The following is a 17,391-nucleotide window of genomic DNA, read 5'->3' on the forward strand; positions in this document are numbered from 1 at the left end:
TACCTCTCCATCTCCTCTATTTAAGACGTCGGGCTTTACAACGAAGGGCTGACCACCATTACATAGTGCTGGCTTGAAGTCCTCAAAAGCTGTCTGACTACTCCTCAGCCCAAGTCACTCTCTTACGCTACTTTCTGGATGTTAAGGGCTGTCAGGCACAACTGGGCCTCATAGTCGGCCACAAACTTCCTGTAGTATCAAGTGAGAAGGCGGTCATTTGACTGGATCTTGGCACCCAACGGGCCGATCTTCCTGTTGCCCATCTGATGCCCAAGGTAGAAAACGGGGGATGCCTCACTTGTCACGTGGTCACCTTGATTGTCAGGTTTTAGAGGACTCAATGCACCCCATTTATGGCCTCTTCTGCTGTGAAACCAGGGTGTGGGGGTGCATTTTTCTTGCATTACGCCATCAGCACCCACGCTACACCACTGTGCGAGGGGTATGGGTATGTGAGGGCAGGGTTAAGCTACAGGGCCTTCCTTAGTAAGGGGTTCCAGCACCACTGCCGCCACCACCACTGCCGCCACCACTACTGCTGCCACCGTCACCACCTCTGCTGCCACCACCACTGCTGCCACCACCACTGCTGCCACCATCACCACCACTGCTACCACCACCACTGCCGCCACCACCACTGCTGCCACCACCACCACCACTGCTACCACCACAACTGCCGCCACCACCACCACCGCCACCACCACTGCTGCCACCATCACCACCTCTGCTGCCACCACCACTGTTGCCACCATCACCACCACTGCTATCACCACCACTGCCGCAACCACCACTGCTGCCACCACCACCACTGCCGCCACCATCACCACCACTGCTGCCACCACCACTGCCGCAACCACCTCAGCTGCCACCATCACCACCTCTGCTGCTACCACCACTGCTGCCATCACTGCCACCATCACCACCTCTACTGCCACCATCATTGCCGCATCCACCACTACTGCCACCATCACCACCACTGCTGCCACTACCACTGCCGCAACCACCACTGCTGCCACCACCACTGCTGCCACCATCACCACCTCTGCTGCCACCACACCGAGGGGCACCCCTGTACAAGGCACACTTGGCAGCTGGGTTGCTCTTCAACAGTTTGGCAAACAACAAGCCCACGGAGGCAGGGTTCTTTGGGTCTAGAGTGGCAGACACCTGGACTGGACGAGCAAGGAGGCCATAGGATAGGTTGTCAAAACTGTTAAGAAAAATTAGAAATTTGAAATCTAGCACTAATACAAAAATTATCAGTTCTCAACCTAGAGGCGATGGAAGCTTAGAGTGCAAAATGCCCGACCCCTGCCCCTGTAGAGAAAACCATCTGTACTGCACAACCGCAGGCCTGCCATGGCGCCAATGTCTCTAACACTACTCCAGACAAAATCTAGTGTAGAAAACTTTATTTTAACTTGAAAAACGTATAAAAACAAGGGAGGATTGGTGGAGGAGACCGACACTGAGGTACAGCTTTAACCTGTCTGGAAACCGTACATTGCAGAGGGCAGTATGTAGTCCAGTACAGCGCAGAGGACAATATACAGTCCAGTACAGCGCAGAGGACAATATAAAGTCAGTAGGGCCCAGAGGTCAGTATGTAGTCCAGTACAGCACAGAGGACAATATACAGTCCAGTAGGGCGTAGAGGTCAGTATGTAGTCCAGTACAGCGCAGAGGACAATATACAGTCCAGTAGGGCCCAGAGGTCAGTATGTAGTCCAGTACAGTGCAGAGGACAATATACAGTCCAGTAGGGTGTAGATGTCAGTATGTAGTCCAGTGCAGTGGACAGAATGCAGTCCAGTACAGTGGACAGTACACGTAGTCCAGTGGACAGTATATAGTCCAGTACAGTGGATAGACCAGTATACAGTCCAGTACAGGACAGTATGTAGTCCAGTACAGTGCAGAGGGACAATATACAGTCCAATACAGAGGACAGTATACAGTCCAGTCCAGCGCAGAGGACAGCATACAGTCCAGCGCAGAGGACAGCATACAGCCCAGTACAGTAAGTAGGACAGTATAAAGCCCAGTACAGTAAGTAGGACAGTATAGTGTCCACAGTACAGACTCGCTGCTAGTCCTCGGGGTCAGGCTTCTTGTGCTTCTTTCGCTGGGCCGGAGGGCGCTCCTTCGTCTGGGTCTGGGTCTGCTCTTCCAAGTCAGATAGCTTTTTCTTCAGCTTGTCCGACAGCGGGTTCGAGGTTGTCTGAGACCTCCTCTGACCCCCTCTCCGTGCTGGTGGTGTCCTTCCGATCCCTTGCTCTGCCATGGCCTTCATCAGCTCTTCCTGTTTCTTCTCAACCACATTTTCCCGGCTCCAGATGAGGATGTTAACACCTGGGTGCAAGAGAAAAGATATCAGCGTCACCAAGCACAGCACAACCACAGGCACCGAGACACCCATGTGCCCACACATACGACAGCCACAGGAACTGAGTTATAGGAACCAGAGAAGCTTTCAAGTTTACATCTTTTAAGGATGGATATTCTGTGAATAGTTTTGCCATTGTTATCTGGGATCAGAATAGAATCCTGATTTTCAACAGAAGTCTATAATGGCACACTAGGAAATCAATCTAATGCCCCCTATTCGCCCCACCATAGACATAATCTTCAGACTGTTTTCCCTGAGTGGTGTAATTTATTTGTCTGGAAACACTCCACCCCAAACAATGAGCTAAGAAGAGTCATGTGAATGTATAATTGGATCTATTTGTAAAACTACTCTTACAGGTAAGATGGCTTTTGCAGCATGAATCTATCATGTGCTGTGACTCAGCTTCTAAGCACAGCCCACCCGTCTATGGGGTGGGTGAGAAGCTGCAGCAATAGAAAATAGATTATTTAATATTGTCCAGCCCATCCCTGCCACATATTACCTGAATATCTGCGCTATTGTAGTGAATGTGTGCACGGATGTCTTACATGTGTCTCTCTACAACACGAGACCACTGAATGCTAACATTGCTGCTCTGTTTCATGTACAAAGTGCCCTTTGCCTGCTTTCTATGGTCTGGTCTAACAGACAATAATGCAGTAGAATACAGTGAATAATTCATTGTTCACTCCCGGCCTTCATTCCGATATTCTGTGTGTGGAGTAAACCTTCTGCTGGTACCTAAACAAATGTGAGATGTTTTTCTATATTGATAACTTACCAATGGGCACAACCTTAGATAAAAATATAGGGGGAGTTCTCGATAAAATGTTGGCGTCGTGTATTAATATGAAAACATCTGTAATGAATCATCTGTTAGCAGCATTATGAATATTTAAACATCTCTGACTTTTCTGTTAAGTCATGAGTGCGGCTAGGTGGAACCTTACTGCGGTGTACAGAATATTCTCCATTTGATGTTTATTAACTCACTATGGCCCTAATTATGTAATTCGCAGTACAAACCACCAACCGCTGCGGGGACGGCCACCAAAAGAACGTTACAGTGGCTAACATCCGTCTGCCATACTATGATCACTGCCAAACTTCTGCCACAGGAAGGGCAGAAATCTGGAAGTGATTATAGTGGCGGATGGTGGTAAGGTGGCACTGCTGCCACCAGCCACGCCACGCCAGTAGACCACCGCCAGCCGTATCATGACCTGTGATACGGCCTGGCGTTGTTCTGCTGGCGGGCGGTGCTTGCGGTAGCAGCACCCCTACCCGTTCCCTGCCGGAAGACCACCTGGAAGAAGGTAAGTTAGGCTTCAGACAGGAGAGGGGGTGGGGGGTGTTGTGTGTGTGTGTGTGGGGTTGTGTGCATGAATGTGTATTGTAGTGTATTGTATTGTAAGGTATTTGTAAAGCGCATTCCAGCTGTAGCATCGAAGCGCTGAGGAGAACCGGTGAGTCACAAGGATACAAAACAGAAAGGAAACCGTCGCCACGACCGTTCCTTAGTCACCGCCTCCCTAATGGGAGAACAGCCAAGTTTTCAAATCAAATCATAAACATTTATAAAGCGCGCTACTCACCCGTGCTGGTCTCAAGGCGCTAGGGGGAGTGGGGTTACTGCTGCTCGAAGAGCCAGGTTTTGAGCTGCCTCCGGAATGCGGAGTGGTCCTGGGTGGTCCTGAGATTGGTGGGGAGGGAATTCCATGTCTTGGCCGGCAGGTAGGAGAAGGACCTCCCACCTGCCGTGGTGCGGCAGATGCGAGGGACGGCGGCGAGAGCGAGGTTGGCGGAGCGAAGTTGACGGGTGGGTGTGTAGAAACTGAGGCGGCGGTTGAGGTATTCGGGTCCCTTGTTGTGGAGGGCTTTGTGTGCGTGGGTGAGGAGTCGGAAGGTGATCCTTTTGTTGACGGGAAGTCAGTGCAGGTGTCTCAGGTGGGCGGAGATGTGGCTGTTGCGGGGTATGTTGAGGATGAGGCGGGCGGAGGCGTTATGAATTCGTTGCAGACGTTTCTGGAGTTTAGCGGTGGTTCCTGCGAATAGGGTGTTGCCGTAGTCCAGGCGGCTCGTGACGAGGGCGTGGGTCACGGTCTTTCTGGTGTCGGCGGGGATCCAACGGAAGATCTTTCGGAGCATGCGGAGGGTGAGGAAGCAGGAGGATAATACGGCGTTGACTTGTTTGGTCATGGTGAGAAGTGGGTCCAGGATAAAACCGAGGTTGCGTGCGTGGTCTGAGGGGGTAGGTGCGGTGTCAAGGGCCGTGGGTCACCAGGAGTCGTCCCAGGCGGACGGGGTGTTTCCGAGGATGAGGACTTCCATTTTGTCTGAGTTCAGTTTCAGACGGCTGAGTTTCATCCAATCTGTGACGTCTTTCATTCCATCTTGCAGGTTGGTCTTGGCGCTGGTGGGGTCCTTGGTGAGGGAAAGTATCAGCTGTGTGTCGTCGGCGTAGGAGGTGATGATGATGCTGTGTTTGCGTACGATGTCGGCGAGGGGGCTCATGTAGACATTGAAGAGAGTCGGGCTGAGCGAGGAGCCTTGTGGGACGCCGCAGATGATCTCGGTGGGGTCTGAGCGGAAAGGTGGGAGGTAGACTCTTTGGGAGCGGTTGGAGAGGAAGGAGGTGATCCAGTCCAGGGCCTGTCCTTGGATCCCGGTGGAGCGGAGGCGGGTTATTAGGATGCGGTGGCAGACGGTGTCGAAGGCAGCCGAGAGGTCGAGGAGGATGAGGGCGACTGTTTCTCCGTTGTCCATCAGGGTTCTGATGTCGTCTGTGACTGAGATGAGGGCGGCTTCTGTGCTGTGATTGGCTCGGAATACGGACTGAGAGGGGTCGAGTAGGTTGTTGTCTTCAAGGAAGTTGGTAAGTTGCTTGTTGACGGTCTTCTCTATGACTTTGGCAGGGAAGGGGAGGAGTGAGATGGGGCGGAAGTTCTTCAGGGCGCTGGGGTCCGCCGTACGTTTCTTCAGTAGGGCGCTGACTTCTGCGTGTTTCCAGCTCTCGGGGAAGGTGGCAGACGCAAGCGAGCTGTTGATGATGGTTTGGAGATGCGGGGCGATGATGTCGTCAGCTTTGTTGAAGATGAAGTGTGGGCAGGGGTCCGAGGGGGCACCGGAGTGGATGGAGTTCATGGTGGCTTTGGTCTCTTCTGTGTTGATGTGAGTCCAGGCGTTGAGGGTGATGGCTGGGGTTGTAGGTTCTGTGGTGGTTGGCCGGGTTTGGTGTCCGAAGCTGTCGTGTAGGTCGGTGATCTTACGATGGAAGAAGGTGGCGAGGGAGTTGCAGAGATCTTGTGAGGGCATGATGGCGTTGGCGTTGGCGTTAGGGTTGGAGAGCTCTTTGACGATGTTGAAGAGTTCTCTGCTGTTGTGACTGTTTTTGTCCAGTCTGTCTGTGAAGGAATTTCTTTTGGCGGCGCGGATCAGTTGGTGGTGTTCGCGGGTAGCGTTCTTGAGGGCAGTCATGTTATCTGTTTTTATAAGTTTTCAATTGCTTTCTGAAATTAAAGTATGACTCTACCTGCCTGATAGCAAGAGAGAGGGCATTCCAGAGCCTAGCTGCCCCCACCGAGAAGCCTTTGTCCCCCCATCTCACCCTATGGCAGCGAGGCACAGAGATGAGCTGCAGAGAAGAAGATCTAAGCAGCTGGGGGGGCTGATAGGGTTGCAAAGCCGAACTAAGATAATCGCAGCCATCTTGATGGTGGGCCTTATAAGTTAAGCAGAGTGTCTTAAACTTAATACGTTTTTCCACCGAAAGCCAGTGGAATTGTTTAAGACTCCTGCTTGCTGATGCTGACCATGGGAGATCCAGGACCAAACGGGCCGCCGCATTCTGAATAAGCGGTAGCCTATGGAGTGCGGACTTGCTGATATTTAACATTAAGGCACTGCAGTAATCCTGTTTAGACATCTCAAGCGCCAGGACAACCACAATTTTCAGGTCTCCCTTAAAAAAAGGCAAACATTTTCTTAATTCTCAATGCCCAGTAACAACATTTAACCGTCTGATTAACTTGTTGCTCAAATGTAAGCAATCTGTCAAACACAATGCCCAGGTTTCTGGCCGAGGAGCACGGACTCTGGCCACCTGCGGGGGCTCCATAATTTAGTATCTACGCCGTAAAAAAAAAAATCTGTCTTTTCCCCATTAAGTTTGAGCCACTTGCTGCTCATCCAGCTGCTGATCTCTCTCATGCACTGATAGAATCTGTCCGCCGCCTCCTCCCAATGGTGAGAGACCGGGATAATCAGCTGAGTATTGTCCGCGCAAGACACCACCTGAAAGCCGAATCAACGCACCAGTCTGGCCAGTGGCGCCACGTAAAGATTAAACAAAGTAGGGCTGAGCGAGGATCCCCGTGGAACCCCACACGGTAGCTGAAATGAAATAGCCCTGTAATCTCCGCAGGACACTGTCACTGATCTATTTGTGAGAAAAGAGTGTGTCCATGAATGCATCTGTATGCATGTGTGTGAATGTATTTAAGAATGGTAATGCGAGTGCGTGTCTGCATGTCAGTGTGAATGTGTGTACGAATGTGTGCGAGCATGGCTGGATGTATGCATGTATGAATGCGTGTATGCCAGTGTGAGTGAGTGGGTGTATGTGTGGTGCCTGTCTGCGGGTGTGTGCATGTATGGGCCAGCAGGTGAGGTGTAGGAAAGTACCATCTTGCCTGGCATGTTACCCCCATATTTCACTGTATATATGTTGTTTTAGTCTATGTGTCACTGGGACCCTGCTAGGCAAGACCCCAGTGATCATAGGTGTGCCTGAATGTGTTACCTGTGTAGTGACTAACTGTCTCACTGAGCCTCTGCTAACCAGAACCTCAGTGGTTATGCTCTCTGCTTTCCACATTTGTCACTAACAGGCTAGTGACTAAATTTACCAATTCACATTGGCATACTGGTACACCCATATAATTCCCTAGTATATGGTACTGAGGTACCCAGGGTGTTGGGGTTCCAGGAGATCCCTAAGGGCTGCAGCATTTCTTTTGCCACCCATAGGGAGCTCTGACAATTCTTACACAGGCCTGCCAGTGCAGCCTGAGTGAAATAACGTCCACGTTATTTCACAACCATTTACCACTGCACTTAAGTAACTTATAAGTCACCTATATGTCTAACCTTCACCTGGTGAAGGTTGGGTGCAAAGTCACTTAGTGTGTGGGCACCCTGGCACTAGCCAAGGTGCCCCCACATCATTCAGGGCTAATTCCCCGGACTTTGTGAGTGCAGGGACACCATTACACGTGTGCACTATACATATGTCACTACCTACGTACAGCGTCACAATGGTAACTCCGAACATGGCCACGTAACATGTCTAAAATCATGGAATTGTCCCCCCAGTGCCATTCTGGCATTGGGGGGACAATTCCATGATCCCCCGGGTCTCTAGCATACTACCCAGGTAATGCCAAACTGCCTTTTCGGGGTCTCCACTGCAGCTGCTGCTGCCAACCCCTCAGACAGGTTTCTGCCCTCCTGGGGTCCGAACAGCCCTGGCCCAGGAAGGCAGAACAAAGGATTTCCTCAGAGAGAGGGTGTAACACCCTCTCCCTTTGGAAATAGGTGTGAAGGCTGGGGAGGAGTAGCCTCCCCCAGCCTCTGGAAATGCTTTGATGCCCATCTCTGCATAAGCCAGTCTACACCGGTTCAGGGATCCCCCACCCCTGCTCTGGCGCGAAACTGGACAAAGGAAAGGGGAGGTGCCCAGAGCTCCTCCAGTGTCCCAGACCTCTGCCATCTTGGAAACAGAGGTGTTTGTGGCACACTGGACTGCTCTGAGTGGCCAGTGCAAGCAGGTGACGTCAGCGGCTCCTTCTGATAGGCTCTTACCTCTCTTGGTAGCCAATCCTCCTTCCTAGGTAGCCAAACCTCCTTTTCTGGCTATTTAGGGTCTCTGCTTTGGGGATCTCACCAGATAACGAATGCAAGAGCCCACCAGAGTTCCTCTGCATCTCCCTCTTCACCTTCTGCCAAAGGATCGACTGCTGACTGCTCAGGACGCCTGCAAAACCGCAACAAAGTAGCAAGACTACTACTAGCAACCTTGTATCGCTTCATCCTGCCGACTTTCTCGACTGTTTCCAGGTGGTGCATGCTCTGGGGGTAGCCTGCCTCCTTTCTGCACCAGAAGCTCTGAAGAAATCTCCCGTGGGTCGACGGAATCTTCCCCCTGCAACCGCAGGCACCAAAAGACTGCATCACTGGTCCTCTGGGTCCCCTTTCAGCACGATGAACGTGGTCCCTGGAACTCAGCAGCTCTGTCCAAGTGACTCCCACAGTCCAGTGACTCTTCAGTCCAAGTTTGGTGGAGGTAAGTCCTTGCCTCCCCACGCTAGAGTGCATTGCTGGGTGCCGCGTGATTTGCAGCTGCTCCAGCTCCTGTGCACTCTTCCAGGATTTCCTTTGTGCACAGCCAAGCCTGGGTCCCTGACACTCTATCCTGCAGTGCACAACCTTCTGAGTTGTCCTCCGGCATCGTGGGACTCCCTTTTGTGACCGCGTGGACTCCGGTTCACTCTTCTTCCAAGTGCCTGTTCAGGTACTTCTACGGGTGCTGCCTGCTTCTGTGAGGGCTCCCTGACTTGCTGGCCGCCCCCTCTGTCTCCTTCTCCAAGTGGCGACATCCTGGTCCCTCCTGGGCCACAGCAGCACCCTAAAACCTCTACCGCGACCCTTGCAGCTAGCAAGGCTTGTTTGCGGTCTTTCTGTGTGGGAACACCTCTGCAAGCTTCATCGCGACGTGGGACATCCGTCTTCCAAAGGAGAAGTCCCTAGCTCTCTTCTTTCTTGCAGAACTCCAAGCTTCTTCCAACAGGTGGCAGCTTCCTTGCACCCTCAGCGGGCATATCCTGGGCTCCTGCCCACTCTCGACACTGTCGCGACTATTGGACTTGGTCCCCTTGTCTTACAGGTACTCAGGTCCGGAAATCCACTGTTGTTGCATTGCTGGTGTTTGTTCTTCCTGCAGAATCCCCCTATGACGACATCTGTGCTCTCTGGGGGAAGTCTTGGGGTGGGCTATTTTTCTAACCCTCACTGTTTTCTTACAGTCCCAGCGACCCTCTACAAGCTCACATAGGTTTGGGGTCCATTCGTGGTTCGCATTCCACTTTATGAGTATATGGTTTGTGTTGCCCCTATACCTATGTGCTCCTATTGCAATCTACTGTAACTTTACACTGCTTGCATTACTTTTCTTGCTATTATCTGCATAATTTTGTTTTGTGTACATATATCTTGTGTATATAACGTATCCTCATACTGAGGGTACTCACCGAGATACTTTTGGCATATTGTCATTAAAATAAAGTACCTTTATTTTTAGTACTTCTGTGTATTGTGTTTTCTTATGATATTGTGCATATGACACCAGTGGTATAGTAGGAGCTTTACATGTCTCCTAGTTCAGCCTAAGCTGCTTTGCCATAGCTACCGTCTATCAGCCTAAACTGCTAGAAACACCTCTTCTACACTAATAAGGGTTAACTGGACCTGGCACAAGGTGTAAGTACCTCTGGTACCCACTACAAGCCAGGCCAGCCTCCTACAGGAGGTGTCTGGGGAGTTTTTTTTTGGGGGGGGGGGCTGAGCCGCCTACCAGTGACAAGGAAGCAATTCCGTGTCAAAGGTAAGGCCTACCGCAATGGTTTTCGTGGCGTTGCCAATGCTACGAAAACCATGGTGGTAGGCTGGCTCAAAATGCCGCTGGCGGAGCTATAGTGACAGCTGGACTGGAGATTGACATGCCCGGCGGCTGCTATCGCTATGGCGGTCTGAGTGGAGAAGTTGCAGGTTGGCCGCAGCCAACCCGCCATTCTCACAATGTGGCGGTATGTACCGCCAGCCTGTTGGCTGCCGGTGTCATAATGACCCCCTATATGTCTTCTAGCATTCTTGGTGACCTTCATCCATCTCTGTAGCAATTTTAAATATCAGCTGTAAAATCTCAGCAGCCATGCTGCCAAACCGAGGGATCTTAAGTGTGGGCCGATCTCTTGGCCTGGTTCACAGGTACTAACCACGGTAAAGCCACTGGAGCGTACATCCTCTGTGCCCCTGTGTAAAGCTGTGCCCTCTTGCCCACTTAGCTTTTATCGGACCTGCACCAGGTCTTCTCCCCTAGTGGGCTCAACCATCTGCAAGCTCACAAGAGCTACTTCTCCTGTTACCAAGAGCGACTTCACACAAAGGTATAGTCCCCAAGTATACTGCTAACCTGAATGAGTGTGACTTCTGTGGCCGTGGAATTGTACTCTAGGGGAAAGAGGACTGTTTACCTGAACGCTTGTGAACAAACTGCGTACCAGATCACCCACGGTCTTTCTGGATCCCTCATAGCTAAGGTTTCCTACCTGACCTCAAAAGGGGTAGGATGGTGTGTGTGTGTTTTGCAGGTGTAAGTGTGCATCACTGTTCAACATGAACGATGAGTATTCGTAGAAATGCTGTGCACATGGCTGCACAAGATGGTGTGTTTTTCAGCACTTGTGCTCTTTCTTATTACAAAGTAAGCACTGAGTAGGACACTTGTTGGTTTGATTTTGATAGGATTAATTTCAGCATCTAGGCCAGAGCCACAGAAACCAGAGGATTAGTGGGGGCCCGATATACTGTGTACTTTTTTATAGCACCCTTGCCTTATTCTTTGATCATAGTTTTCAAAATATTTTTGTAAAATTAAGTGTGGCACACAAAACATTTACGTCCTCTACACTACCTCCCCGGTGCAGTGGATGTGAACAATTCTTCCTCCCACTGCGGGTGGAAATCCCTCTGGTGCTCATACAAGAGCGATTTTTTTAAAATGTAACTCCAGCAACAAGGAAAAAGATTCCTCTGTAGTCCAAACTGTTTTTTGTTTGTCTGCAAGCCCCCGCAGCTTGGCATCCTTGTGATGTCACTGCTTCTAAAAGTGAAAGCAAAAATAACAGGGTGATGGATGGAATGCTTGAATGAATCCCAGCCGCTGGCAATCGCTTGGGCTACATGCCAATCTATAGTTTTTTTGCCCAGCATGCCATTTAGGACTGGTTTTGTACCTGGCTGAAGAGCCCTTACTAGGGTGAAACTGATCCTGGTTTGCTTGTGTTATGGTTCATGGAGGACCTGGCCTGGTGGTTATGGGTGGACTGGTCGCAAGAAGAGCGGGTTCAAGGCTGATTGCCACATGGCTGGGTCCAAACTGAGGTGACAAGGTGGGCAAAAAAAATGATAGATTGCGATGCAGTACATGCGATCGCCAGTGACAGATGTTTTCAAGCAACCCATCCATCACCTTGTTGTTTTTGTATTTTCTGCCCTAACTGCGGATGGTATGCCCAGATTTAGGACCTGGGCACACTATGCCACTGGAGCCAAGCCATACTTGGCTGAAGAGCCCTAACTAGGGCAATACCAGTCCTAGGTTGCTTGTGTTCTGGCCAGGGAAGACTCGGCCTGGCAGTTCGGGCTGGACTGCTCTCATGAGGAGCAGGGTCAAGACTGATTTGCATATGGCTGGGTCCAAATTGAGGTGGCATGGTGAGCAAAAGAGCGATGGATTGGGATGCGGCCCGAGCGATTGCAGGTGGCATGAGATTAATTCAAGCATTCCAGCCATCAACTTGTTGTTTTGGGATTTGCCACCCAAAGTAAAAGCAGCCATGACCTTCAGGCTTCCGCTACTTTCACTGTGATCAGTGCATATCTCAGCCTCTGAACAGCAATCACCCTGGGATAGTAGAAGAAACTCCCATTTACAGTGGCACCTCTCCCTATTGGACAGCTGCTTGGGGATCACCACTGGTAGGTGCCTCCCCCATTCATGGTCAAATGCCCCACCAGGGCACAAGAAGTTTTTCTCAAAGTGCTAGGAGGGGTGCAGGGGAGTGGGGGGCAGAAAGCCCACTTGATTTTTTTTTTGTTTTTGTTTAAATAGACTGGGAACGGCCTGTCCACACACCTTTAAAGATCCAGCAGTCTTTCTGCTTCTGAGGAGGGAGGAGTCAGACATGGGTATTTATCCTTCTGTCTATTCTTCCTGAGAGAGCAGAAAGCACACTAGGGATGTTTTTATTTACATTAACAAAAAAGATGGGGGGGTAGCCCATCCAAGCATTGGGCCTTACACCGCACCCCAAAGAGCAACAGCAGCCTTTTTATCCCAAGCCTCATCCCTAAAGATCCAACAATCTTTCTGCCCTTCCTCTCGGGCAGATTGGTGTGCTCACCACAAATCTGCCTTCCCCAGAAGGCGAGAGCAGAAAGCCCTCTAGGCACCAAAGACCCGAGGGCACAGGTTGGGAGATTTACCCCCGTTAGGGGTGGTTGCAGAAAGCGCTAGTGTTCTTTTGCGTTGGGCAAGTGAGAGGAGATTTGGATTATTTTGGGCTTAGTTTTCTCATCTGGTCCAGCAGAGAGGGGGTTTAACATTGGTGCCCAGCGACCACACTTCCTCCCCCTGAGTAGCCTTCGACTGCTCTACTTTGTAACAGTGAGACACTCAAGTCATACAAATGGGTACTTGGTTCCCAGTAAGGAGACAATTATGGATCTATTACTTGTCCAGGACTCACATCCCGCACAATAACACAATTTCTTACATGGCCTTATTAAGAGTCTATATAAATAGCTGCTATGCTGGGCTTTCTCCTCTGCCCAGCTCATCCCTCCTTGGTTCTCTCTCTCTTAGAAAACCTGCAAAATGTTCAAAATCTTAGTAGTAAGAAATCTGTGTCTTCTACAAGCAATGAAGTGGTACAGCTTTGGAGTTTCCCTGCTCCTGGCCCTTCTTTACGTAACCGTATATTGTTTAAACACAAGGAACAGGATGCAAGGGGGCTCTGATGCAACCACGCCAGATGATGTGCCAGGATCAAAGGGAAATGTAGGGCTGAGACCGCTGCTGTGAAAAGAACTGGTTTCTCACAGGCTACATGACATCACGTGCAAACACACAGCGTGTCTCTGTGAAAGCCTGTAGCCCATTAGGCTTCAGGGGTGTGAAGTGCTTTGAAGCATGGTAGTGCCAATAGGCATTGAAAGTAACAATTTAGGGACAGGAGCTACTTACCCATGCCGGATGCCAGTGTGTCTCCCATAGGGTTAAACTGATTCAGCTGTGAAGAGACAGGCACTGCCGTTAGACTACAGCATGGAAACACATCCAAACACACGTGCTTCATACAACAGGCACTGACAGTGTAAGCTTCCCTGACACTGAGAAAAGGTGTAGCATGAGCAATACACAGTTCCTCGCACACAGAAGAGGCGCAGCACAGGCAGTAAAATAAAAATCTCCCCTACAAACACAAGGCAGGGGCAGCATGGTTAGCAGAGAAGGCGAGAGACATATGTACAGCACTGGCGGTGAGAGTCCCTGACACACAGAATATACTCAATAGCAATGGATGGTCTAACCAACCCAAGCAAAACACAAAAACACACACACCCCCAGGCCCCTCCCCCACGCCTGCCCCGGAAGCTTCTCTCACACACACACACACACACACACACACACACTTACTTTCCTCACACAGACAGTAACAGAAAAGTCTCATCTCACAGACCATGTACCATCTGAGTAGTGACAGTACCATCCCAGTCTACTCTAAGAAGCATCCCACATCCACCCCATCACTCACCGAGATTATGCCATTCGTGTTGGAATCATGCAGCTGACCCACCATCTCTCCACTGTTTCCATCGAACACGTCTATAGTTCTCAATTCGCCATCTGTGTAGCCGGGAAACTTTGGATCAGGGTAGCGTCCAGCCACGATCAGTTCATAGCGTGGGTGCCAAGTAGCCTGGATAAAGAGAAGACACAAGACTAAGTTCCGTTGGACTTCAGTTGACCGTAGCAGGCCGCCTGTGTTGTAGCCAGTGCCATCTCCTGCATGCTGTCGGGTATCTGACAAAAGCAGCAAGCCATGCTCCCACACAGACACTGCCCACCTCTGGCAAGCGTCAAACATGAAAGTAAAGGGGTGGGCAGCATCTGATGTGCTTCTGCTTACCAGAGGGGGAGTGAACTTGGATGTTTGAACAGGACTTAAAACAAGACAAAACTAGATAATAGCAAACTTATTTATGGGTAGGAAGGAGCATATTGCACCAGCCCACCTGGCTGAGGCCTGGTGTCTTTTTGTAGTCCTGATGGAGTGGAGGGTGATGGGGCAGGTTTTACAGGGAATGAGCGACCAGAAGCAGGTCAAGGAGTCAGGGGTTGGTATGTGGAATACATATTGTTAAGACTGCCCTCCTGAGGAGTAAAGCTTAGGAGGTAATGGAGGCAACTGGAGTGACAGGTGAGACACCCACATGTTCCAAACGAGACCACTGTGCGACCGCTGTACCTTGAGATGCACTTGTATTCTTAGTGATGCATGGTAACAGAGAGTACAAACAGCCACCAATGGCTGTGGAGTATTAGTGATCAGCACGTCCACCTGGTCGGGTGTTTCCCACGAGGGTGCATGTAGGAAGCTGGCTGTTTATGTGGTATATCAAATAACTAGATACACCATGTAAAGAGTCCAGGGGTTCCCCAAAGAGTGGACAGGGCTTGCTATGCAATGCCAAAGTGCTCTATCTGGAGAAAGTGTGGTCGAGCAGCCTTAGGCTTAACACGGAGGAGTGCAACAAATCTACAAATACACACAATAGTCAATAGGTTACACACACGACTCAAGAAGGAGATCCAAACCAATTTCTAAAAATAGCAAGTATCTTTATATAGGTTTAGGCATCAGAGCAAAGTCGTTCAGGTGGGTGTTAAGGTGAGTGGTGGCCAAGGTCCAAGGCAGCGCCAGCAGTAAACCACCAGCCACACAGGGGTGGCAGGGTGCAAAACAGCGTTGGGTGCCCAAAGTGTTTCAATGGAGATCAGTCATTGCGAAAAGAGGCTGCAGGCTCCGGCCAGGAGGTCAGTCTGGTTGAACCAACAGCGGGGCTCAGGCCACACAATGCTCGGGCACAGTTAGGCACCTTTGGTCCTCTTCTCCACGGCTCAGGGGCGATGAGTGGAGAGGTGTCTTTAGGTGTTGGATTTTCCTGACTGGAACGGTTGTGGTAGAGGGGGGCTGCATCCAGAGGCTGCAGGCATCGTCGGGGAGTCCAGGAGGGGTGAAACCCCGATGGACTCGGATGGGCTGGGGAACATTGTTGGCACTGGTAATCCACTTTAACTAGGGTCGGAGACGGCGGGTGTAGTTGTGACTTCAGGTGTCAGGTTTTTGTGGTTCTGGAGACTTCAGACTCCCTTCTTTGGAGTTTGCTGGAGAACAGGTCTGCTGTTCATGGGAGATCTGGAGTCTTTTTCGAAGGCAGGCAGTCCTCCCAGGCTTCTGAAGTCCCAGCTGCAGGACAAGTCGACTTTGGTGCAGAATTTGACGAGTGATGCAGACAGGCCAGCGGGTTGGTACCAGGTAAGCTGCTTCTTTTCACCTATTCTGCTTTCTTGGCTCTTTGGTGTCCTTGGGCTTCTTAGGTCATCAGGATCTGCTTCTCTGGTGCCAGGGGCGCCACTAAATACTACATTTGGGGGTGTTACCAGGAGTGTGGGGTAGTAGCCAATGGGCTACTTACCTTTGGGGTCACTATACCCCTTATATGACCACTTCCTGTGGAAAGTGGGCATAACCCGGTCCCAGAATTCCTAAATCTGTCCACACCAAGATGGCAGATTCTGAAACGTAGTGTTCACATCAGGCAGCTCACCTTAGGGCTGAGTGATGGACACACCTCTCTGAACACTACATTTCTCACCTGTCCAGGTGCCAAATGGGCCCTCGGCAGCTCCCTTTTGAGGGAAGCCAGATCTGCATACCAAGGGCGGAGGGCTTCTTTCGCCTTGAAATGTAGATTTGCAGGTCATACTGTTGGGTTGGGGGAGGAGTAAAACATCTCCCAGAGTAGGCTTTGTAGCAAACCGAACAAAGACTCACCCTAGGAGGTCGAGGACGCATGTTGGCTCTGACTAGTCAGCAAGCACACCAGAGGCTGGTAGATATTCAGGGGAAACTTCTATGGTGCCCTCTGTGTGCAAGTATTGCTAAATCTGTCACCGGAATCAGTGTGGGCTTATCAATATGGAATTTTTTATACCAAATATTCCTATCTTCAGAGAAGCCTTCAAGTAGCTCGGGAACTCTTGTTGACCAGTGTCCAGCACATGCTTTTAAAATGGCTGCTCTGTCCACCTGCTATGTCTAAGAATCGACAAAGACATAGAGGGGCAGATCTGCTCGTGCAGGTGTGCCCTCACATGTAATATAATGCACCCTGCCTTAGTGACATACAGCACATGCAGTGTTAAGAGACATGGTACAAAGGCTGTGTGCTATGTTGTGTTTTCACTTTTGTCTGTACCAAGACACACATTCCGCAATAGCAGCCTGTCATGTGCCTGGTCAGGGGGGGTCCCTCAGGATGGCACAATTCATGCTGCAGCCCTTAGAGATTCTCTTTAGCACCTCGGGCCCTGGGTACCAGGGGTACCGTTTACCAGTGACTTACAGAAGGTGCAAAAGGGTTTGCCAACTGGGAAAACGTCTGCATTTGTGGGAAAGAGATCTGACACTGGGGACGTGGTTAGCGGGAACCCAGCGCACTTTCAGTAGAAATCACATCATGTACCGAGCAAAAGAGTATGGGGGGGGGGGGGGGAACCATGTCAAAAGGAGGCACCTTCCTACAGTGCAAGTCATAGGTCTATGAGAGGACACATATGAACAAGGGTGAGTAGCATCTATGAGCCTCCAGCAGCCCCATGGGTGACGCCAGAGAGGCACCAGGGCAGCGGGTCCTGCGAAAGGGGGCGATGCACCCGCTAGTGTTTGCAGCCATCAGACTACATAGATTATGAACCCTGCTGTGGAAGAAGACTTCTAAGATGGCCCTTTGGCAGCACCACTGCTGGGCTGGGGATACCTAGTGAGAATGAAGAGTGAAGTACTCACAGTGTAAAAATCACCAAACCCAGTGAA

At 50.6% G+C, this 17,391-nt stretch overlaps 1 protein-coding gene across 11 annotated transcripts in view; it reads right to left on the reverse strand.

Annotated features, from left to right (window-relative positions):
• Nucleotides 1–1,397: 1,397 nt before the first annotated feature.
• Nucleotides 1,398–17,391, reverse strand: part of DDB2 (damage specific DNA binding protein 2) — an 80,274-nt gene continuing 64,280 nt past the window's right edge. For all 11 annotated transcript variants that reach the window (XM_069221659.1, XM_069221665.1, XM_069221656.1 and 8 more), the window contains 3 exons: nucleotides 14,047–14,211; nucleotides 13,476–13,521; nucleotides 1,398–2,352 (listed from right to left, as the gene is read on the reverse strand). In XM_069221659.1, the coding sequence (XP_069077760.1) occupies nucleotides 2,090–2,352; nucleotides 13,476–13,521; nucleotides 14,047–14,211 (474 nt within the window). In that variant the 3' untranslated portion in view covers nucleotides 1,398–2,089. The remainder of the gene's footprint in view (nucleotides 2,353–13,475; nucleotides 13,522–14,046; nucleotides 14,212–17,391) is intronic.

Source organism: Pleurodeles waltl, chromosome 3_1 (assembly GCF_031143425.1).
Source record: "Pleurodeles waltl isolate 20211129_DDA chromosome 3_1, aPleWal1.hap1.20221129, whole genome shotgun sequence".
Lineage (NCBI taxonomy): Eukaryota > Metazoa > Chordata > Amphibia > Caudata > Salamandridae > Pleurodeles > Pleurodeles waltl.